The following is a 24,545-nucleotide window of genomic DNA, read 5'->3' as shown; positions in this document are numbered from 1 at the left end:
AGACTGACTCCCAAACTGAAGATCTACAGAGCCTTTGTGCTGACCTCATTGTTGTGTGCCCATAAAATGTGGACAGTCTGCCAATGCAATGCAAGGAAATGCATCCATTTGAATTATCTTAGGAAGATTCTGAAGATCTCCTGGCAGGATAAGGTACCAGACACCAAGGCCTTTTCTCAAACTCAACTGCCAAGCACTCCAGCTCTACTGCATAGAGCACAAATCTGTTGAGTTGGCCACATTGTTTGAATGCCAAATGTCTGTTTGTCAAAAAGATTATTTTATGGAGAGCTCACACAGGGAAAGCGCTCACATGGTGGTCAGGAAAAGTGATACAAGGACATTCTCAAGGTTTCTCTTAAGAACTTTAGAATTAATTGCATGACTTGGGAGACACTGGCACAGGACTGCCCAGCATTGCATATCTGAGAAGGTGTTATGCTCTATGAGCAAAGCAGAATTGAATTAGCTCAGAAGAAACACAAGTTGTGCAAAGTTCAAGAAGCCATTCCACACATTCATAGGGACTACTTGTGTCTGACCTGTAGCAGAGTATTCTGAGCTTGTATTGGTCTGATCAGCAACAGTCGGACACACTGTATCTTGATTCTAACATAGTGATGTCACTTTGTTCATCTTTGAGAACAAAGGACAACAACCAATGAAAAACCTGATAGGACATCAACTATCAATGGTCAAGTATGAAGACCTCCAAAGAGAAAGAACCACATCTCCTAAAGTGTTCCATTTTGGACAACTCTGGGTATTAAGAAGTTTTCCCTAATATCAAGCCTAAATTTCCCTCTTAGCAACTTTTATCCCCTGCTACTTCTGTTTCTGCCCACTGAAACCCAGAAGAATAAGTTGAACTCCTTCATATAGACTTTCAAATACTTGAAAACAACAGTCATTTAATTCTATGTCCCATCTTCATGTCTTGTTCTTCCAACTGATTCTCACATACCTTGGACTTAAGGACTTTCACTATCCTAATTATCTCCCTTCAAATATTATCTGACTTATCAATATCCTTCTTAAAACATGGCACCTAGAGTTGATACTCTGGACAAGATGTGATTATTTCTGGAAGCTGTCCCTTCATGAAGCCCAAGACTATTAGCATTTTAGCTGCCAAATCACACTGCTGATTCACATTAACTTTGCTAAAATATAAAATATTTTAAAGAACCATTGTTATCTAACTATACCTCCCTGATTTGGTGCTTACATTTTTTATCTTTAAATATTTTTGGGGCATCTAGTTAGCTAACTCAGTGGATAGAACAGTGATCCTGGAGTGAGGAGGACCTGAGTTCAAATCTGGCCTCAGAGACCTAATACTTACTAGCTGTGTGACCTGAGCAAGTCATTTAACCCCAATTTCCTCATTAAAAAGAAAAAGAAAAAAAATTGGCTTTTTATGCCTTTACTGTTCTCTTTAGTGAATTTTATCTTAGATTCATCCTAATGCCTTAGCCTGTCAAGATCATGTTTGAGTCTGACTCTTCTTCAGTGTGTTTCCTATTCCCCAGCCTTGAATCATCTATACATCTGATGAGCATGTCCTCTATGCTTTTGTCAAAGCCATTGATATAATATTAAAGAAGACTAAGTACAGATGCCAGGAGTATCAACTGGAGATCTTGTTGTGTAACAACTTCTTTTTGAATTTGTCCACCACGCCAGTTTGGAATTCATTTAATTATAATCTTGTATTGTCAATATCACTATTTTTTTTTCCTCATAAAAAGAATAAAATGCTTTATCATTTGCTTTCCTAAAATCTAGGGAAAATATATTCACAACAAATCACTCATCTGAGTTTAGTAATCCTGTCTAAAACGGAAATGAGGTTAGTTTGGAATGTGTCATGGTGACCCTTTGTAATCATCCCTTCCCTTTCCAGATATTTGCCAACAAATGCCAACAATTTTTAATGATTTATCATAGGTTTTTCCAAGGAACTGTAGTCAAGTTTATTGCTCTAAAGGGCTTTCCAGACCTTGCATTTCCTCTCTCTTTTTTTTTTTTTTTTTTAATTGGGTCAACATTTGCCCTTCACCATTCTTTCATTATCCTTCCTGTTTTCCATGATTTTTCAAATATTATGGACAATGGTTCTGTAATCCACCTGCCAATTCTTTCAGTCCTTGAGGATATCATTCATTTGATTCTTGAATTCATCAAAGATATTTAGGTATTTTATTTCTATCTCTACTTACTTTGGGCATCAATTCCTAGTTTTCATTCTGTCATTTCCCAAGTAAAGGTTATTTTTCTTGGTAGAAAAAAGAGAAGCATGTATTAGTTGTTTTTAAAATTTTCTTTCATTTTGTTTCTCCTTAAATGAAAACTACACCAAAAGATTCCTGGGACACCTCTATCTCTGGGTGGCTGGATCGAGGTCCTGGAGGCAGGAGAAGAAAAAAATAAGGACACAGAAGCAAAAGAATTACCCTTAGCAATGAGTAAAGAAACTCATACCTCTGAATCACAAGACAACAAGATTAGAATTGGTGATGATGTCTAAAAGCTGAGGGTGAGAATTGAGAAATCTTCTTTCAGATGACTTACTTCAATCTTTGTGAAATGGAGCACTAAGTCAAACGCTATAACTAAATATAAGGGGGTGCAAATGGGGCCTTGGGGAGTAAGAAAACATTTGAAATAGCCACTGTGGGGAACACTGTGAGCAATTATTAAGAGCAGAGCAGAAGGAATGCCTGGTAGCTATGAGGATTCTGAAGGTATTATACACCATTTATGGAAAGAAGGCATTAAGTTTAATGCAAGACATAAATAGAACTGTAGAAATTATTTCAGAATTTTGAATTAAGTAGAAAAAAGAATAAATCTGCCCTTAATAACTTTTCCTGAAAATGACTAAAGTACATGAAAATAAAAAGAACTTCCCTTTGTATACCATGCATTCAGACTTTGTTTTGCAGATGTTTTCTGGTTACCATAGCAGCTTCTGAATTTGTCTCTGTATAAAATGGGAAGTTGGTAACCTAGTTTGAAAAACTGATTAGTATGTTCTTTTTATCCCAGTAAGATGACACAAATTGCATTTTGACAACTAGGTTGTCATCCAAAGTATCATTTTGGGGTCTTACTAAGTATCTTAATGATAAAATATTCCAAAGAAATGGGAATTGTTTTTAATTATATTTTAAAATATCTTTAGCAGTATCCAGAAGAAATGACTGTGGTCCTCAATATGTAAACTTTTTGAGAATCCAAAAACCTGACCTCACTTGATAAATTTAATATGAAATATCAATTCTGACAATTATCTACATACAAATAGTAAACTAAAAAGTCTAAGGTTAGAGATATATTAGATAAGTCTTAAAGAAATTAAGTCCCATGTAAAAAAAATAGAAAAACTAGAATATGTAAAACCACAACCTTGACACTAGTCTTTAGGCTCCTGAGTCTTATACTCTTATCTCTAAAAACTTAAGTAGATGAAGCATTTAAAACAAAGCTTCCTGTACTGTGGGTCACAACCCTATATAGTGTCTTGCAATTGAATGTAGGAGTCACAAAATAATGATTTCATATTTGATTTTATTTGAATACCCATTTCATATATATATATATATATATATATATATATATATATATATATACACACACACACACACACACATATATATACACACACCTAGGATTGTGTAAAAATTTCTTGGATGAAAAGGGGAAAAAAGTGGAAAAAGTTTAAGAGGCCTTGATGTAGAGGAGTATAGAGAATAACATGGTGGAATTGTTTCCACCACCTCAAAAAATGAGAATGTCTGAAGAAGTGGTGGAGGGAAGGAAATTGTCTATGAAATTTATGAATTAAAATGAAAATAGATTCTAGAATGTCACTGATGGTCACCCAGGTCATGTGTTGCATTAGCAGAAAATGGGGAAGGCTCTCAGCACATCATGAAAACAGAGTGTGGCAAACTGATGAGTGGTCAGAAACATCTGTGGGCAGTATGGACAGGATGCGATCTACCTTGTTGAAGAGGGCATAAATACCACATCAGTGAGATATGCCACAGATCCATCTGAATGTAATTGTATGGTAAGACAATAGAGCTCTTCAAAAAGAATTCAAAATACAGAAACTTAACCCTTGAGGAGGTAACCTATGTCTCTTCTAGAGATCTAAAATGTCATTCTAGAACAAGAGATTGGGGACTAGAGATTTGTTTTCATAGAAGTAATATTTCAATGGCATTGGTTTGTGGCATTTCTTATATGCTTCAGGAAGGAAGGAAGCAAAAGAAGAAAAGGCAAGAAAGAAAGAAGAAAAGGAGGGAGGGAAGGAAGGAGGGAGGGAGGGAGGGAGGAAGGAAGGAAGGAAGGAACGAAAGAAGGAAGGAAGGAAGGAAGGAAGGAAGGAAGGAAGGAAGGAAGGAAGGAAGGAAGGAAGGAAGGAAGGAAGGAAGGAAGGAAGGAAGGAAGGAAGGAAAGGAAGGAAGGAAGGAAGGAAGGAAGGAAGGAAGGAAGGAACGAAGGAAGGAAGGAAGGAAGGAAGGAAGGAAGGAAGGAAGGAAGGAAGGAAGGAAGGAAGGAAGGAAGGAAAGGAAGGAAGGAAGGAAGGAAAAGATAGAAAGGAAGGAAAGAAGGAAATGATGGGAAGGAAAGAAAGAAGAAAGGGAGGGAGGAAGAGAGAAAGTGTGGGAGAGAGGAAGGGAAAAAGGAGAGAGAAAAGAGGAGAAGGAAGGAAACTGAGGAAGGGAGAAGGGATATTAAGGAAGGAAAATAAGAAAGGTAGGCAATAAATATATATTACGTTCCTACAAAGTGCTTACACTTTATAAATATTTGACCCACAAAATCCTGGTAGGTAGATACTTTTTTTATCCCCATTTTACAGATGAAGAAATCAAGATAAAAAGAAGTGACTTTCTGAGAATTACACAGCTAATATGTATATTAATATAGGATCTGAACTCAAGTCTTCTTGATTCTAGGCCTAGTGTTAGTTACTTAATATTCATGTAGATGAAGTTTTATCAAAATGCTGAAGCTCTCCTTATAAGAAGAATAGAAGGCTTCCTAACCATTTATGAGACAGCAGATAAAAATATGAATAACAACTGAATATAAATGAATGAATGAATGAATGAGTAAGGTATGTAGTAAGCATTTACCATGTGCAAAATACTGGGGATACAACTAAGAAAAGAGAGATAGCCCTGATTTCAAAGAGTTCCTATTCTAATGAGAGAGACAACACATATGGAAGGTTTCAGCTGCAAGTCAGAAGGAAAAATTCCATCATCATTTGACTTTAGACCAGATGGTGGTACCTCTTTAATGACATTTCCACTGACAAGATCCTATCAATTTACAATATAGCATCTTATGACAATGTCAAGGACTTGGCTATAAGAACTTTCTTTCCTGGGTCTTTGGTAACTGAGAGTAGACTGCATCCCCACAGGATGATGTTTCCTAGAATGATAGATGAGGGCACCGTGCAGGAAGTATTGCTGTTCCCAATTCTTTTGGGTTCCGGGTCCTGGGCTGACTCTATCAGAGGTCTGATGATGGCCAAGCAGGTGGCTGTGGTCTGATTGCCTGGTAGGTGCTGCCCCTTGCCTCTTTTTTGATGTCCCCTGCTATTTCAGTCAGGCTGGCTGCCTGTCCTATGGGTGCACTTGGCTAGCAGGTAGGGATGCCTGATCCTTTTCTAAAGGAGTTATTTCCCTGGATCATGGTTGTGAGGGCTGGGCTAGAAGAAGGACCAGTATAGTATGGGGTCAGTCCCCACATAAATATCCAGTCACTTTAGCTCCCTGAAGTCATCGAACATAGTGACACTGAGTCTGGGCAGTATAATTGCATACCAAGAAAATGGGTACTAAATTACATTGCTCCTTGAAGCTCTCTTTCCTTTATTGTGTGTTTTGTGTGCCCTGCTTTGATCATTAGTTCAAAACAGGCTTGAGTTGCCCATGCCTCTTTAAAATTATGTTCTTTCTTGAGAGCCCATTGATTGGTATATGTGTCATTCTGTGTTACCATAATCACTAGCAGATTGTGGTTCATGATGAGTCTTGGCTCATTGTCATGTGGCTGAGTTAAAGCAACATGGTGGCCCAATTTTATAGTTCTAAAGTTTTATGACTCTGACTTCAAAACTCTATACAGTTATCAGATAAGAAGAGAATGAAGGGAATTTACTTTGACATTGGGATAGCAATCATCCTTTTGGTATATCAGGGAATTAGCTCCCTTCTTCTTTTCCATATTTTGTGTTCAGATAAAAGCTGCTTTCTGTATCCCACAAGGTATTTCTTGCTAAGCTACATAATGGAGAGACCAGGCTTAAAGGCCATGAAACTTCTTTAAGTCATGTATTCTAATTAATGGCTTGATTATGTTCAAATAATAATATCAATAATAATAATATCACTGACAAACAAACTCTCAAGACAAAATAGTGAGAATGGACAAATGGAATTACAAGATGCATATATTTAAAAAATCAAAACAAACCAAAAAAGTTTCCTATAAAAAAATCATGAAAACAACAACAAAAAAATACCTCATGGTTTCTTAAATCTTTATAACCTAAGATAAACAAGTTCAAAATATGTGAATACTTTTTTTTTTTTCAAAAATTCTGGTTGAAAGTTGATTTGAGCCCTCTAACACAATAGTCATCCCCAAACGTTGGTAAAAAATTACCCAATATGATTTTTGGATTGGTACTGATAAAATTCCATTTTCAACTTTGGTGGTAGTCATGGTGAGTGGAAAGCACAGAAAACAATCTTCCCACCCTCATCCTGTCCTTGTCCTACAGAACTAGATTCCAAAGTAAAATTCTGGGAAATTTTAATACAGTGTTTGAGAAAATAAACTCTGTGTTATACCAAGATAGAAGCAATATGGTCATGTGGAAAGAGGTCACTAAAAGCCCAGGCTTTTTGTCTCATGATATTTACTGGATAGAAACTTTAGAAAAGACACAATTTCTCTGCCATTAATATTTTCATTTGAAAAATTATAATGTTAAACCAAGATTATTTCTAATTCCACCCCCTCCACTACTGCTTTGAAATACTACAATATTCCTACCTCTGCAATCATTCTATTAGTATCTCCTAAGAAGAGAAGATTCAAAGCTTCTTCCTCAGTGGTTGCCTGCTGAAGAGATAGATTTTTCAGATGAATGTTTTGATCCGGGTCCTCCAATATTGTCACCTTCCTAAGAGAACAAATATGAAGTCAGTGAGACACATAATCCGATATCAAATTGCAGTTGTCAAGTATTCTGCAGCATTAAGGTGGCATGTACTCAATCAAGGTTTAGTAATGAAAACTGGTGATTTTACCAATTCTTTAATAAAGGTTTCCCTTAGCAACATAATCAAATATATTTGCCTACAAAAACCCATTCCGGAGCAAAAGATCTATATTTACAATGTATTGTTGCCTTAAAATGCTTATTCTGGTAGTTATACAATTAATCAGCTACTGATGACCAATATTATCAAAAACCAAGCTCCAAGGATTTAATAGCTTTAATTTTTAATTTAATAGAAGCTCATAGCTTCCAAGACATTACTTCCAGAACAAAATATAAAGTCATCTCTCTGGCTTTTAAAACTCCTTCTAACCTGTCATCTTTCTACTTTTTCAATCTTCTTACACTTTTATTCCCATCCTCACATTCTACTGTCCAACTATATTAGTCATTTACTTTTTCTTCAAACCAGCACTCTATCTCTCATGTCTGTACCCTTATACTAATGATCCCTCAAGCCTTGAATGTGCTCTCTCCTTACAGGTTACTTTTAGTTTCCAGATTCCTTTTAGTTTTCCTGGCTTCAGGTCTTTGCAAAAATATCACTTTCAATAGGAGGCTCTTTCTCAGTTCCTCCTAGTTGGAAGTGTCTTCTCCTCAAGGAATTCCCATCTCCCCTATATAAATCATGCATATTCATAGTATTTACATATTGTTTCTATTAGAATAAAAGAACCTTGAGATTAGGAACTATGTTTTTGCTTTCTTTGTATTCCCAGGACCTAGAACATAAGTTTGAACAAGTGCTTTTAACTGTTTGAAGAGAATGATTTATCCATTAGTATCACTTTAAACATTGATACTTTTAAGAGATATGGCAGACTCTTTAACATCATTAATATCGGGCTCAGTTTTCTAATGTCAAATGTCATCTTCACCATCCTTACCTTATTCAAGAAAATAATCAAAATCAATAAATGTGTATCACCAGCAATTTTCACCCCTGTGTCTTAGTTATACAAATATATTCATCCTCCCATTCATATACTGCTGAATGGAACTGAAGAAATCATGAAACTGGGTGGACTGAATCCAATATAAATTTATGTTATCTAATCTCAAATAGCCTTCATTGCAGCAAGGTAATCCCAATATTTCCTAAGTGCTTCACCAGCTTACTCTCCATAACATCCCTCCTATCTCAGATAAGGACTTTACCTCACACATATGAGGAAATTCCCCTAAAACTTCTTTTCTCCTCACCCTTCACTTTAAGAAAGTTATCTTCCACAACAATCTAATTTTTCAGTCCTGTCTGGGATGAAAGTTAGACCTTCTCTTTGTTATGACCAACTCTTCTATATGTACTATTGATTCCATTTCCTCTCATTTTCCCCCTTATCATGCTTACTACCATCCTCATTCTTTCTCTAACATTTAATCTCTTCCTATTTACTGGTTACATTCATGATGCCATCAATTATTTCCATGTTTTCTCAATGTTTTGTTTTTTAAAAAAATCTCTTGATCCAGCTATTGCTAAATTCCTCAAGAAGGTCATCCACACTAGGTTCTTTCACTCTCTTCTAAACCCTTTGCAATCTGCTTCAGACATCATCATCCAACTGAAAATATTCTATTATTGGAAGTTACCACTCTAAGATCCCTTACTGACAAATCTAATATGTTTTCTTGATTCTCAACTTTCTTGATTTCTCTGTAGCACTTGAGAGTTAATCACTTTCTCTTGCTTTCTTAACTCTTAAGTTTTCATGACACTATTCTTTTTTTTTTCTCCTTTTACCTACCTGATCATTTTCCCTCACTCTTCTTTGTTAAATTTTCATCTATGTCATGCCCACTAATAGTTTGTGTCTTTCAAAACACTGTTTTAATTTCATTCCTCTCTTCATTGTATGTTACTTATTTTACTTGGTAATCTTATAAATTTCCATGAGTTCAATCATAATCATTATGAGAATTATCTCAGACTTATAAGACAGCTAGGTTGATAGGGCATTGAGTTTGGAGTTAGAAAAACTCCATTCTATAGAGGGAAACAGACAGGGAGGAACTCTGGGTGAGGTACAAGACCCTTCAGCCCAGAGGGAACCTGCTAACAATGTCTTGTCAGCTCCTCATCTCTCCCAAGGGTTTTCGGCTATCTGAGAAGTCATGGAGGAGTGACAACCTGTGTTGTGATTGAAGCAGAGTGATATCAGGTGGCAATCTACATATAATAGCAAGTTGTTTATATGGTTGCAGGTGCTCAGTGCTGTTTTTGTTACTTTATAAAAAGGGGAAAGTCCTTGAAATAAATGGACTCCATTTTTCCATCATTCTCAGAAGACCCGCCTCATCACTTCTCCACTAGGACAGTATATTTTAATCACTCCAGTGTGGGGGCTCTAGAAAGCATGGTACATTTTGTCACCTCAACTTGGAGGCTCTAGAAAGCAGGACATAACACCAGTCAGTCTCTATTGTCTCCAAGATAGAATATAAAATCCTTTGGCCTTTGAAATCCTTTATAATTCAGGCCCCCTCCTACCTTTCCAGTTTTCTTATGTTTTACTCACTCCCATGTACTCTTCAATCCAGTAACACTGGCAACCTTGCTATTTTTTGTGCAAGATATTTCATTTCCTAAATCTACATATTTTCATGGGTGTCCACATGCCTAAAATTCTCTCTTCACTTCCTTTTTTGTTCTTTCCAGGTTCCTTAAAATCCAAACTTAAATTACATCTTCTTTTTTTATAATGCAAAATATTTCCATAAAAGCTATGTTGTGAAAGAAACACAGATTCTCTCCCCCCCAAAAAAATCCTCAAGAAAAATAAAGTAAAAAATAAAAAAGAGTACACTTCAATCAGTATTCAGACACAATCAGTTCTCTGGGTATGGACAGCATTTTTCATCATAAATCCTTCAGAGTAGTTGTGGATCATTGTATTGCTGAGAATAGCCAAGTCATTCACAGATTAACATTCCAGATCTCTATGATTTTGTACACAATGCATTTCAATTTGCTTAAGTTCCAGGAAAATTTTCCAGGTTTTTTTGAGAGCATCCTGCTCATTACTTCCCATAGAACAATACTATTCCATCATAACACACACACAATTTATTTAGCCATTCCCCAATTAATGGACATCCCCTCAATTTTCAATTATCTTGCTCTGAGAAGAGAGATGTTATAAATATTTTGTACATATGGATCCTTTTTCTTTTTTTTTAAAGCTTCTTTTGGGATTTATGCCTAGAGATAGTTTACTAGGTCAAAAGATATGCATATTTTATAGCCCTTTGGGCATAGTTCATATCTTTTGATCACTTATCAACTGTAAATGGTTCTTTTTAAAAAAACAAATTCGACACATTTCCCTATACATTTGAAAAATGAGACCATTAGTAATTATTTTGCTTCAAAATTCTTTTCCCAATTAATGTTGCTAATTGTATACCCCAATTTGTTTATTCTCTTCTCTCTTTTCACTTCAATCCTCAAAAGTGTTTTGCTACTGAGCAAGCCCTCTCTTCAATCATCCTTTCTCCTTCCCATATCCCCTTGTCCCCTACTTTCCTTCAGGATAAGATATATTATTTGCTTCACAAGTTAATTGTACACTGTTTCAAAGTCCGATTTGTTTTTTACAGCAAAATAACTATGCACATGTATACATATATTGTATTTAACATGTATTGGTCAACCTGCCATCTGGGCAGGAAGGGGAGGAAAGAAGGGGAAAAGTTGGAACAAAAGGTTTTCAATTGTCAATGTTGAAAAATTACCCATGCATATATCTTGTAAATAAAAAGCTATAATTATAATTATTAATAAACTAAAACAAAGAAACAAAAAAGACTATGTCACTGGAATCAGTATTCTTTGAACCAATTCTGATAAGGGTCACTCACTACTCTCCCCATCTTCTCCTTCTCTCCCCAGTAAAATCTTTCTATTTTTTTTTTTACTTGCCTCTTTTAAGGCAGGTAATTATATCATTTAAATTCTTCCTTTCCCTTTCTCCTACTACATTCACACCTTCTCAGAGCAAAATAACCTGACTGTGACATCATGATACTTGAATTGTTTCTTTCTAGGTGCTTGCAATATTTTCTCTTAAACTGGGAGTTCTGAAGTTTGGCTACATTATTCCTGCAAGTTTTCATTTTGAGATCTCTTTCAATAGGTGATTGGTAGATTCTCTCAATTTCTATTTTATCTTCTGATTCTAGAATGTCAGAATAATTTTGCTTGATAATTTACTTATTAATTCTTAACATCTAGTGCTTTATTTATTTTAAAAATTAACATTTTCTTTCACAAATCATACAAAGATTGTTGTCAACATTCACTATTGCAAAATCTTGTATTCCAAATTTTTCTTCCTCCATTCTCACTACTCTCCTCCTAAAAGTAATTCAATATATGTTAAACATATACAGTACTTCTATACATATTTCCACAATTATTATGCTGAATATTTTTTTCTTAAAGTAGATCAAAAAGGAAAAAAATGGGAAGGAAAACAAAAGGCTTTAAGGAGAACTTAATTTATTCCTATGCTATCTAATATTTTTAATAGGAATGGGTATTGGATTTTGGCAAATGATTTCTCTGCATCTATTGAGATAATAATATGATTTCTGTTAGTTTGGTTGTTGATAGCTAATTATGTTAATAGTTTTCCTAATGTTGAATCAGTCCTGTATGCCTGGTACATATTTAACTTGACCATGATGTAGTATTCTGGTAATAACTTGGTGTAATCTCTTTGCTAATATTTTATTTAAGATTTTTGCATCAATATTCATTAGGGAAATTGGTCTATAATTTTCTTTCTCTGTATTGAACCTAACTGGGTTAGGGAATTTGGTAGGATTCCTTCTTTTCTTGCTTTTCCAGATAGTTTGCATAGTATTGGAATTAATTGTTCTTTAAATGTTTGGTAGAATTCACTTATAAATTTTCTGTCTCTGGAGATTTTTTCTAAGGGTGTTGATTAATAGCTTGTTCAATTTATTTCTCTAAAATAAGACCATGTAAGTAATTTATCTCCTCCTCTGTTAATCTGAACAATTTATATTTTTATAAGCATTCATCCATTTTGCTTGAATTAACATATTTTATTGATATATCATTGAGCAAAATAGCTCCTAATTATTGCTCTAATTTCCTCTTCATTGGTTAAAAAGTTCACTCTTTTCATTTTTGATACTAACAATTTGATTTTCTTCTTTCCTTTTAATAATCAAATTAACAAAATGTTTATCTATTTTGTTTTACTTTTTCATAAAACCAACTCTTAGTTTTCTTTATTAGTTCAATAGTTTCCTTATTTTTAATTTTATTAATCTCTCTTTTTGTTTTAAGAATGTCAAATATGGCATTAATTTGGGAGGTTTAATTTGATCTTTTTCTAATTTTTTTAGTTGTATGCTCAATTCAATGTTCTTTTTATTTAAATAAGCATGAAGAAATACAAAATTTCCCCTAAAAACTGCTTCAACTACATCCCATACATTTTGGTATGTTGTTTCACTGTCATTCTCTTGAATGAAATTTTTGATTGTTTCTATGATTTGTTGTTTCACTTCCTCATTTCTAAGGATTAGATTTAGTTTCCAATTAGAAATGTATTTTGTTCCTTGTCTCTTTTAATTTGATCAATTTTTGCTTTTGTTTGATCTAAAATCAGGATCATTACTCTTTTTTTTTTCAGTTGAAACATAATATATTCAGTTCCAGCCTTTTACCTTTACTCTGTATGTTTCACTCTGATTTAAATGTGTTTCTTGTACACAATATATTGTAGGATTCTGACTTTTAATCCAGTGTGCTATGCACTCTCATTTAAAATGCTGCTTGTAGTATTTTCTCCTTGACTTGATAATTCTGGAATTCAGATACAATATTCCTTGGAGTTTGCATTTTGGTGTCTGTTTCAGGAGGTGATTAGTGGATTTTTTCAATAGATATTTTGTCCTCTGGTTCTAGGACATCAGGGAAGTTTTCCTTGATGATTTCTAGAAAGATATTGTCTAGGCTTTTATTTTTCATTATGGTTTTCAGGTAGTCCAATAATTCTTAGATTGTCTCTCTTGGATCTATTTTCCTGGTCAGTTGTTACTCCAATTAATTATTTTACATTTTGTTTTAGTTTTCATTTTTAAAAAATTTTGTTTGATTCTTCAATTATCTTTTTTTAGCTCATTTTGCATTTGGACAATTTTACTTTTAAATGAGTTGTTTCATTCATTGGATTTCTTTCCCCATTTCACAAATTTTGTTTTTCAAAGAGTTGTTTTCTTTTTCTCTTTCATTAAAATAATTTTAAGGAGTTATTTTCTTCAGATAATTTTTGTATTTTCTTTTCCAGAGCTCTAATTTCCTATCCCCATTTTTCTTCTAACTCTCTTTTAAGATCCTTATTGAATTCTTCTAAGAGAGCCTTGTGAAATGGAGACCAACTTATATCACCCTTTAACTTTAGTGTCCTCAGGATTTGATGCCTGTTCTTCCTTGTCTCCATCAAAGCTATATAGTCAGAGTTTTTTTTTTGCTTTTTTTGCTCATTTTAAAGATTGAGGTCTGCTCTAAAGGCAAAGGGGAGATTGTTCCAAGCTTCTTCTACAGGCCATGGCAGCTTCACACTGCCCCAAGGGCAGTGTTGGGGGCTTCCTTCTTATGCTGGCTAAGTCCTGCTTGCTATGTTGAAGTTCAGAGGCTCACTATTTGCCTTTTGTAGTTGTGTTGGAGGTTTCACAGCTAGTCTACTGATCAGCTGGCTTCTCAACCAGGACAGAATAGTGAACATTGTTATATCCTGGCTTTGAGCTTCTCATTAGATTACCTAAACTTGGAAGCCTCTCTCCACTGTGTCTCCCTGCAGTGTAGTAGGGCTGCACCTGCACTGGACTGAAACTTCCCCCTGCTCAATTGAGAAAAACCTTTATTGAAGTACTTCCAAAATACCTTCTGCTGGAAATTTGTTACACTCCAAATATGTGTAGGTTCTGTCACTTCAAAACCCATTTAAAGGCTTGATATGGCATTGATCTGAGGGACGCCAGGAAGGACTCAGAGAAAGACCTGTGTACTCTCTGCTATCTTGGCTCCACCCCCTGATAATTTCTTGAAATATGATGTGATTTTTCAAGTAGACCAATAATTTAAAAATTATCTCTCTTGGACCTATTTTCTAGGTCAGTTGTTTTTCCAATAAGATATTTCACAGTGTTTTCTTTCTTTTTCATTATTTTGCTTTTGTTTTATTGTATCTTTATTTCTCATAAAGTTGGTTTCCATTTTCTCAATTACAATTTTTAAGAAATTTTTTTTCAATGAGCTTTTGTACCTCTTTTCTCACTTGGCCAATTTTTCATTTTAAGGCATTCTTCTCCTCATTAACTTTTTGTATTTCCTTTTGCACCACTCTCAATTCTCTTACTATTTTTTCTCTCTCTTTTACTTGATTTTCAGAATCCCATTTGAGTTTTTTCATGGCCTGCAAAAACTTATTTTTCTTGGAAACTTTGGATGTGGGAGTACTGATTTTATTATCTTCTAAGTATGTGTTTTGATCTTCCTTGTCACCTTAATAACTTTCTATGGTTAGCATTTTTTTCTGCTGTCTGCTTATTTTCATAGCCTAATACTTGGCTTTTAACTCTTTGTTCAACCCTGTTTCCAGGGTGGAAGATGCACTGTCCCAAGCTTCAGGAGTTTTGTGCAACTGTTTTTTGAGCTCCTTGTAGGAACCTGACCACAAGCTCTCTTTTCTGCCCTGGAGCTGTGAGGAATATCTCTGTTTCATTGTAGCTGTAAGTTCTAGTGTGTTAAAGTAACAGTCTCTCTCAGTGCTAGTAAAGAGACATCCTATGAGCTCGGGCCTCCAAACCCTATCGCTGCCACTGCTACCCACTCCTGGCTTGCTCCCCATATTAGCAAACCTTTCCTGCTGACCTTCTAAATTGTCTTTGGTGTCTCTGGGCTGAGAGGTCTAGAAACCACCAGTGGTACTGCTAATTCAGAGGTCCCTATGCCCTTTCCTGCTTTGCTGGCACTTGGGCCAGGGCTGGGGGTCAGGGTTGGGGCCAGTAACTTTCCTACTGATCTTCTAAGCTGTCTTTGGCTACCTTTTTGTGTGTTCTGATGCTCCAAAATTTGTTTAGAGTCATTATTTAAAGTGTTTGGGGAGAGTACTCAGTGAGCTCCTGCTTTTACTCTATCACCTTGGGATAGCTTCTAAGATTACATATTCTGCAAGAAGCTTTTTCCAATGCCTCTTAATGACAGTACTTTCTCTCTTGTTGATTAGCTTCCATTTATCCTGTCTTACAGCTTGATGGTATGCAGTTGTTTACCCTATGAGAGCTCCTTGAGAAAATGGACTGTTTGTTTTTTTGTTTTTTTTCTTTCTATCCATAGAGCTTAGCAAAATGCCTGGTGTTAAGGAGGTGTTTAATGAAAGCTTATTTACTAACTTCTTCATTGATTAAACAAAACAAAACAAAACAAAAAAACACAATAACAAACCTAAAATATTTATTTTATATTTGTCCACAAAATTTTTGTCATATGTCAAATTGTTAAATACCTGAGGGAAAGAACTTTATTTTACTTATCTTCATTAATTTTGCATAGTAGCAAATGTATGTACTTAGCAAATAATTTTTGAATATTGTATGACAACCACCTTTCACAAATACTTGCCTTTCTTTTATCTTCAATACTCTTAACTTTCACAGGTAGAATTATATCTACATAACATCTCAAATTGTATATCTTAATACCAACTGAAGTGAACAAAGATGAAAGCATTCAACTTAGTTTTAAGGTTTATCATCAGGTCTCATGTTTTCTACAATGACAATATATTACATAACTACATATTACCAAACTCCCACGGAAGAAGTAAGAGACATATATTATAAACATCTCTGTTTCTCTCTGTCTCCATGTGTGTGTGTGTGTGTGTGTGTGTGTGTGTGTGTGTGTGTGTGTGATCTTTGGCATAATAATCAGGAAATTGCAAAAAATCCTTTAGAAATAAAGGGGCAAGGGGCATCTAGGTGGTGCAGTGGATAGAGGACCAGCCCTGAAGTCAGGAGTACCTGGGTTCAAATCTGATCTCAGACACTTAACATTTCTGGCTGTGTGACCCTGAGCAAGTCACTTAAATCCAATTGCCTCACGAAAAAAAAAAAAGAGGAGAAGAAGAAGGATATTTACTAGGTGGAACAACCAATGATAAGTTAGATAGATGGATATATATCTATATATGTGGACATATTAGAGCTAAATTTTTTTGTATATATTAAATGCATATATATATATATATATATATATATAGATAGATATACATGTGTATATATAAATATACACATATAAAGTATATATGTGCCTTTTATATATGCACATTTTGTGTATGTATATACACACATATACATACATAGCTTAAGACTTTTTGGAACTTCCTGAAATCTTCACCCTCTACTTCAAATATTTAAAAGTTCCAAGTTAGAAAGCTAACCATAAATAGTTTTTGCCTCTCTCTGTAAAAACTGTTTAAGTTTCTTAATAACTATTTAGAAAAGGCAGTTTATTTACCAGTTCAGTAGTATTTTCCAAAAGATTACCTGCTTGAAATACTTAAAATGATATAGAACCAATGAAACACAACTATCAAGCATTATATTTTAAAAAGCACTATTAACAAATCATCATGAACTAATCATCTATTTATAAGAAAAGTGGAAAATTTAGTAATACCTTCAAAAAATTTAATGATATTCTTGGAAAGAATGTTACCTGGATTTTCATGTGTAATTTGTGAGCATTTTTCAAAATTAATCATTGTAAGAAAACATAGATATAACCAGCACATCTGTAGCCAATATGTCACTAATAATACAGTACTTTGCCAAGTTCTTTTTTCCATCTCCTTGAAACAATACCATTTAAGATTGGAAAAATGATTTCTTTAAATAAAAAACGATTGGAATTTATATAGGTATTTTCAATATTGCTCCTAATTAGTATAACAAAAAATTATTGACTCTGAAAAAGTTCTCTGATGTTCTATATGATGATGTAGTTGAAAAATTTACTATCAGTGGGGCCTTTTTTTCCTTCTTCAAGAGCTCCTTCCACCCTCACAAGAGGCACATTCTTTTGAAGTATTTGCAAGTTAAAGGTTTGGCTCTCTTACTGATTCTGAGAACCTCAGGGGTTAGAATTCTTTCTAAATCCCAACACGATGAAAAAGTTAGTGACTTAAGGTAAAAAGTGAAGTAATTTTGGAAAGAAAATCAAGGTTGAAAATATGTGCTGAGATTGTTCATTTAAAGAAAGGAAAGAGAAAAGCAACTTCTGTCTTAATATTTCAAAATTCAACACACCAATAAATGCTCAATTTCAGATTAAAGGTACATCTCAACAATTTTCAGATATTTATTATTACCAGGCTAAATAAAGTGAAAGTGATGGTAATGACATACAATAAATGAAACCCTCATCTTTCTTTCCTTAAATTCAATCCATCAACCAATTAATGAATAATTTAAAAAACACTTAGTAGATTACCTCCTCACCATATGCCATTCACTGGGTTAATAAAAACAAAAAATGAAACACTCCCAGAATGGAGTAAGAACAAATGTAGAACATGGGATACAGGTCATTCTGTCATTCTTCTAATCTGGTATAGCTATACCAATCTCACTGATTGAGAGTTTATTTTCAGAGAGAGCTTTTGAAAAACGTGCTTAATAAAAGGGAAAGGAGCTAGTTAAGTTACTATAGTGTTCTAAATAGCATAGAGTATTTTCGCCCTCCAGGGCAAGTATTTTCTCCAGAGTGATTATTCTTCAACTATGTAGTAACAGCTATACCCCATGTAAAATGATTTCTAATAGTTTCATTTTGCAGAGACATTATTTTGATGTCAAGGCTCCTTTGCCATAAAATCTAATTAGCTTACTATCACCTGTTTATCATTATTCCTATGGAGGTCATTATGCTTGTCATAATATTTCATTTAGATCATGTCTTTTTGGAGACAATTAAAGATAATATATTTGTATTCTATTCACTTTCACTTGACTTTTCTACTTCAATCAAAATAGAAACTGAATTTATTGGCAGCAAGGGACCAGAGGTCAAGTTTAATCTGAATTTGGCTATCATTTCAATATATGACATTTAAAAGTACAGGGTTCTTCTGTCTAGTCCATCTTCATTCCTACACATTTCTTCCTATTTCCTCTGACTTCTCTTCCAGTACTCTGCTCTATGGGCTTTTTATAGACTGTTAATGTTGAAGGGGACCTTATAAATCATCTCATCTAACACTCTCATTTTATATATGAGGAAACAGCTTCATGAGGTGACTTAATTTTGTGTAAGAAACAGCAGGACAAGAATTCCAAATCAGGTCTCCTGAGTCCAGATCCAGTACTTTTTCCCTCCTCATTATAGTAAACAAAGTAACTAGTAGAAGAGTTCTTTAGCCTCAAGGCTATTAAAATTGCTTTTCATAGTTGAAGGAAATAAGGAAAATAAATCCAAATTCGAAATCAGGGTGTCCACTTTGTTCCAATCTCTTTCCCCAACCCACAATCAATAGCTATTTCCTGTACCCTCAGCATTCCATATATTCTGCCTGCTAAGGAAGAAACAGTGCACTTAAATAGGGTATTTATTAGAATTCTTTGAACAAATATCTCATTCCCAAGATGGAAAGTCCCCAACTATTTATTTGGGCCTTTTTGAAAATGCTTGCAGTAGATTTCTCTACAGAATGTTTCTAAAATGTTTAAATTGTAAGTAAAGAGACAGAGACACTGATAGTCTTAACTTGGATACCCAAGTGGAAAAGTTCTGCTAAGTATTCTTGGTCTGCATAATGACAGAGAAGAGGCGAGCTTTGTGTTTTCTCTGTAAACAGAGACTTTTTTCCATTTGGCTAAGTAGTTGGAATTTGTAGGCTCCTTTTTAACTGACTGGAAGATGTATGAATGGGCAACAGCCAAATTACTCTATGTTAACTGAAGGTCCTCTGTATATAAGAAGAACTATCCAGGATCGAAGAATGCCTTAGAAGTTGATTCTTCTTTGCTTTGAGAAAATACATCACTAGTCAGTGGAATGACTATGGTATTCCTTATTACTCTTGCTGTTGACATTACAGATCACAACTATTTGCTAGTTTGATGTGGGGTCATGGTTATTAATTCTTCGGAGAATAGCAAGAAGGAAGATATGCTAGCAAAAGTGCTAGAAGTGCTAAAAATGCAAGTAAAATTGTTCTTTTCCATCTTACTAGTCAAAATGTTGTAAAAAAGGAAAAAACCCAACCAAACAAAACAAAAACTGTGGTGGTTTTTTTTTTTTTTTTTTTTTTTTTTACCATTTTCTTTCAATAAAGACAAAAGTTACCAAAACAAACTTTTTTGAAGTACCCTATTTAGGCCAGTGTTTCTCTTTTTTTTTTTTTATTTCATGAAACTCTAGTATTGAATTGACAACTCGCTATATCATTTTAACAAAATTTTCTAATATTATTATAATTTTTTTTTTTGCCATTGTAATAGGAATCAATAACCTTAGCTTTGCTGGGTTTGGTTATCTGAAGTAAGATCCTGAAGCTACTCCACGGTTTCAGAATTAGTAACTTTACATCCACTGGTGACCAAAACAAAATGATACAGGAAGATACAATAATTTTGGTTATTAATTTATATAGCAATGCTCAAAGATATAAGGAGGGATTCAAGAAAAATGTGTAAACAATTTTTCATGACTTTAGGGTTCTTTTTCAATTTAATGAGCTACAAAAATATTATCAAAAAACCTCAAAATAGACAACTGGGAGCCATTATGTGTTTTTTTTTTTTTGAGACTGGGTTAAGTGACTTGCCCAGGGTCACACAGCCAGGAAGTGTTAAGTGTCTGAGACCAGATTTGAACATGGGTCCTCCTGAATTCAAGGCTGGTGCTCTATCCACTGCGCCACCTAGCTGCCCCCTGAGCCATTATATGTTAACCATGGGTATGCTCTAGACATGTACACTTAAGAATTTTAGATGAAGTTGTAAAATCAGGGTTACATTATGGAGCAACAATATATAATTCTTGTAGCTACCAGATACTTTTCTTACTTTTTTTTTTTTTTTTTTTTTTTTTTTTGTAATGATCACTTAGTGATATCTCTGGGAATTAGCTTACATCTGTATGGATTTATCTTCACTTAGGATCATAGAGATTTAGAACTGGATGAAATTTTAGGAATCAATTGCCCTACCTCTTTATTTTCTAGAAGAAGAAAACGACATTCCCAAAGATTTTCAGGGGCTTCCCCACAGTCAAACAGTTAGTAAATAGCAAAGCCAGGATTTTAACTTGAGGTCATCTGACTTCAACTCCAGCACTCTTTTCTGTTTGTCAGTTTTCTTTTTCAAAACTATACTTAAGATATATTTTCAAGTTACCACAATTATTTTCAATGAGATCAACTTCCTGTATCATATAAACAAATCTTCCTAGTCCATTCTATTCCCATGAAATCTTTTGTCAGAATAGGCATATGACTTTTAAAGAAATACTATTAGTCATCATATAAAAATACAAAATGGACTAGATGGCTATTAAAGTCCCCTTAAACTTTCAAAGCCAGTGATTCTGTAATATTTTCTCCATTTGTCTATATGACATCTTTTGCTATTCTCTAAAATTCATCATTAATAACTAGGATTTATCATCTTTTTCCTTGAATTAATATTTTTTCTTAATTTAAAATGATACCCATGTTCCTAATACCAGTATTTCAGAAAATCTATCCTGTACCATATTTCATAGCATTTCATTCAATTTCCTTTTTTATTTACTGCAGTTGCTTTTATGTTAATTTTTCTTTCTGACTGTATCTTAAGGACATATATTATTTCTACATATCCCACAGTGCCTAAGAATGAAATACAAAAAAACCCACCCATTTTTACTAAGAATCTATTATGTGCCTAGAACTGGATCAATTATTTATATCATGATTCCTGTCTTTTAAAAACTGAGAATTTAGTAAATACTATACCACATATGTTTAATGGATACTTCTTGGTCAATTGGTTATAGATGATTATAGAGAGGGAACAAAGTGCTACAAACTTTATTAAATTCAAAACAAAGTATTGCTTTAAAATGGATCATACTACTTGAAATCTTCATAGGTGACAGAGTTAGAAGATATTACATTTTGTTGAATTAGCAAAAATATTACATAAAGATGCAATCATATGAAAAAGGAAAAAGAAAATGAAACAGAGAAAATTCACCATGTTTTCTGGGCCACAAAAATTGGGCAGGTTTAAAGCAATATGAAGCCATACATCAGATTGAAATGTATTGAACAATTATTATAACAAAACCTATATAGAACAAAGTAAGAATCTGATTGTTCACACACACACACACACACACACACACACACACACACACACACAGCCTCAAATGTTACATCTACCTTCTTCAGTATTATGTGCAAACCATACTTAAAAGATTACCAACAATGAGATCCTGTAATAGTCAATTTCCCAGTTATGAAGAGAAGTTTCTTTTAACACAACTCCATTGGGCTACTAGACAATGCTAAGAATTTATAATAAGAGGATTGAAAAGTTTCTACTCTTTAGGCAAAGGGGTTTCTTAGGCCTGACTCATTCAAGCTTCTGATAAAGTAGATATTTATGACAAATATTTGAGGAGAAAAATAACTTCCTAAATATATTTTATGAACTTTATATAAAGGAATGGAAGATTTGGGGAACATGTCACTGAAATAGTAGCATACTTAATATGTAATAACTACCTGTGATTGATATCAGGTACTAATTCCTTTTTTTGCTTTCTGTCCTATAATCACTTTGTTCCCAGATTATCCTTCCATCTTTTTATTGACTTCCAAGTATTTCCACCAGAGCAGTTTTCTCAAGGTTCTTTCTCCTCATGTCTTTCATGCTCAAGAGTTTTCTTTTTGTAGTGATATTTCTGACTGGTTGCCCACTGACTCATGAGGATAACCTTCTCAAGAGTTATGTGGAGGCAATATTTTACCTTCCATCTACATGCCTTTGCACTGACTGCCCCCATGCCTAGAATGCTGTGCCTCCCCCCCCCCAACCTCTGTCTCTAAGCTTTCTTGGTTTTCTTCAAGCCTCAAGTACTATTTTCTGCAGGAAGCTTTTCTAGCACCCTCTATCCTAGCTAGAATTGTTTTTCCCTATCAGAATATCTTATACTCTAATATAACGTAGTTATTTACAAGTTGCCTCCACAATGGGAGTTAAGTTCCTTGAGAGAAAAGGAGTGTTTGGTAGGGTTTTTTCTTTCTTTTTATCCCTGGCACTTAGAATAGTGCCCACTACACAAAAAGCTCTTAATAAATATGTTTGAGTAAATGACTATGTCTTGAACAGTGAGCACAGATAAATTGATGGGCCAGAATGGAGAAGTGACTTGGGCACACCCTTATTCTTCCCCTTAGTAATGCTCCTTGGACTCTTGCTTGCTCTCTTGAACATTTATTTACAAAGCATACATCAACATAAGTCTTGCCCTCTAAATTTGTTCTTCAGTTGTTTTATCTCTGAGTTATAGTTCCCCAACGAGATGGAAAACTATTTGGAAAATAGAATTTGCATCACTCCATAGGACTTTGTAGGTAGTAGAATGAGGTAGGCATGGGACCTATGATTCCAATGATATGTACAACTCATATAATAAAGTTGTTCCACAACACTAAAGACAATCAGTATCTTCACTACCACTAATCATCCTAGAGAGTTGCCTATGGCACTGAGGGGTTAAATGGTTTGCCTAGACTGTATCAGAGATAGGACTTGAATTAAAATCTTCTTGGTTCCAAAGTCAGCTCTTTACCCACATAGTGTACTATGTTGTTTATATTGTATATAGCAGGTACATGAAAAAATATTAGTTACTATATCAAACAATTCTGAGGGGCCTTTTAAAGATTTTTTTTCTGAGAATTTCTAAGTCTTTGTATCCTCATGATCATAAATAAAATAATTAAATAACTTTAGAGCTATTCATTAACTCCATGTTACTTTAACTAATGAGTAATACATACTCTCTACATTTTGGCATTTAAAATTTTTTTTTAAATAACAGTTTTTAAAGGATAATGTTTTATTTGCATTTCAAAAGAATAGGTTTAGAAAGAAAAGATGGGAAAAAAAAACTCTATCCCATATCCCATTTTAGCTCTGATATCTTAAAGATAAGAATGTATCTTAATCAAAATACCTCTGAATTTTTATTTTACCTGTGAGCCAGAGGTTCTATTAATGAGCTGATACTCCAAGGAGGCCATTGATAAGAAGAAAGTCCCCATCAAAATATTTATTGCAACAATCCTTGTTATAGAAAAGAATTAGAAACAAAATAGAGCTCATTAATTGGGGAATAGCTAAACAAACTATGGCATATCAATGCAAAGGAATAATGAATATGCTGTGAAGAATGATGAATGTGATAAATACAGAGTAATGGAAAGATCTAGCATATAGTTTAAGATCTTCACAGGAGATAGAGTTGAAAGATGTTATATTATGTGGAACTAGCAAAAATATTACACAGAGATGTATTGATATGAAAAAGTAAAAAAAAAATCAAAGAGAAATTCAGCACGTTTACTATTCAGCAAAGACTATGTGGTATCAAAGCAATATGAAACCTTATATCTGACTGAAAATCTATAAACTGATGATCAGACTACAAATGTATGAAATGATACAGAGTGAAAGAAACAGAGCCAAGAAAACAATGTACATGATAACTATAACAATGTATATAGGAACAAACACACAAATCAAAAGTGAATTTTTCAAAAGTATAAAGGACAAACATGGTTTAAAAAAAAGACAGAAAGATAAGATACTCCTATTTCATCTTTTTGTAGAATAGTAGGTCCACAAGTGTAGCATATTACACATATTTTCAGTCTTTTAAATATATCAAGAAGTTATGTTAATTTTTTTGTTTCTCTTTTTTTGTCTTTAAAAATACTGTTATATGGGATTGCTTTCTTGCAGGAAAAGAAAGGGAAGAGTACACATTTTGCTTGTGAAAAGCAAAAGTTATCAATAAAAATTTATTTTACCAAAAAAAATCCAAAATCTTCAAATGTGAAAATGTGTTGTTTGAAAACTATCTGAAGAACTGAAATGATGACAGAGAGAAAGTTTGCTCCAATAGACCAGT

General features: G+C 34.0%; 1 protein-coding gene and 1 long non-coding RNA gene across 3 annotated transcripts in view; one reads left to right on the top strand and one right to left on the bottom strand.

Annotated features, from left to right (window-relative positions):
• The window catches only part of KIF6 (kinesin family member 6), a 466,898-nt gene that overhangs the window by 313,175 nt on the left and 129,178 nt on the right, over positions 1-24,545 (bottom strand). For both annotated transcript variants that reach the window (XM_074311016.1, XM_074311015.1), the window contains exon 6: positions 7,090-7,219. In XM_074311016.1, the coding sequence (XP_074167117.1) occupies positions 7,090-7,219 (130 nt within the window). The remainder of the gene's footprint in view (positions 1-7,089; positions 7,220-24,545) is intronic.
• The window catches only part of LOC141566457 (uncharacterized), a 287,659-nt gene that overhangs the window by 233,720 nt on the left and 29,394 nt on the right, over positions 1-24,545 (top strand). The window lies entirely within an intron of this gene.

Source organism: Sminthopsis crassicaudata, chromosome 4 (genome assembly GCF_048593235.1).
Source record: "Sminthopsis crassicaudata isolate SCR6 chromosome 4, ASM4859323v1, whole genome shotgun sequence".
Taxonomy (NCBI): Eukaryota; Metazoa; Chordata; class Mammalia; order Dasyuromorphia; family Dasyuridae; genus Sminthopsis; species Sminthopsis crassicaudata.
The sequence above is the reverse complement of the archived record's forward strand: the minus strand, read 5'-3'. Positions and strand labels throughout refer to the sequence as shown.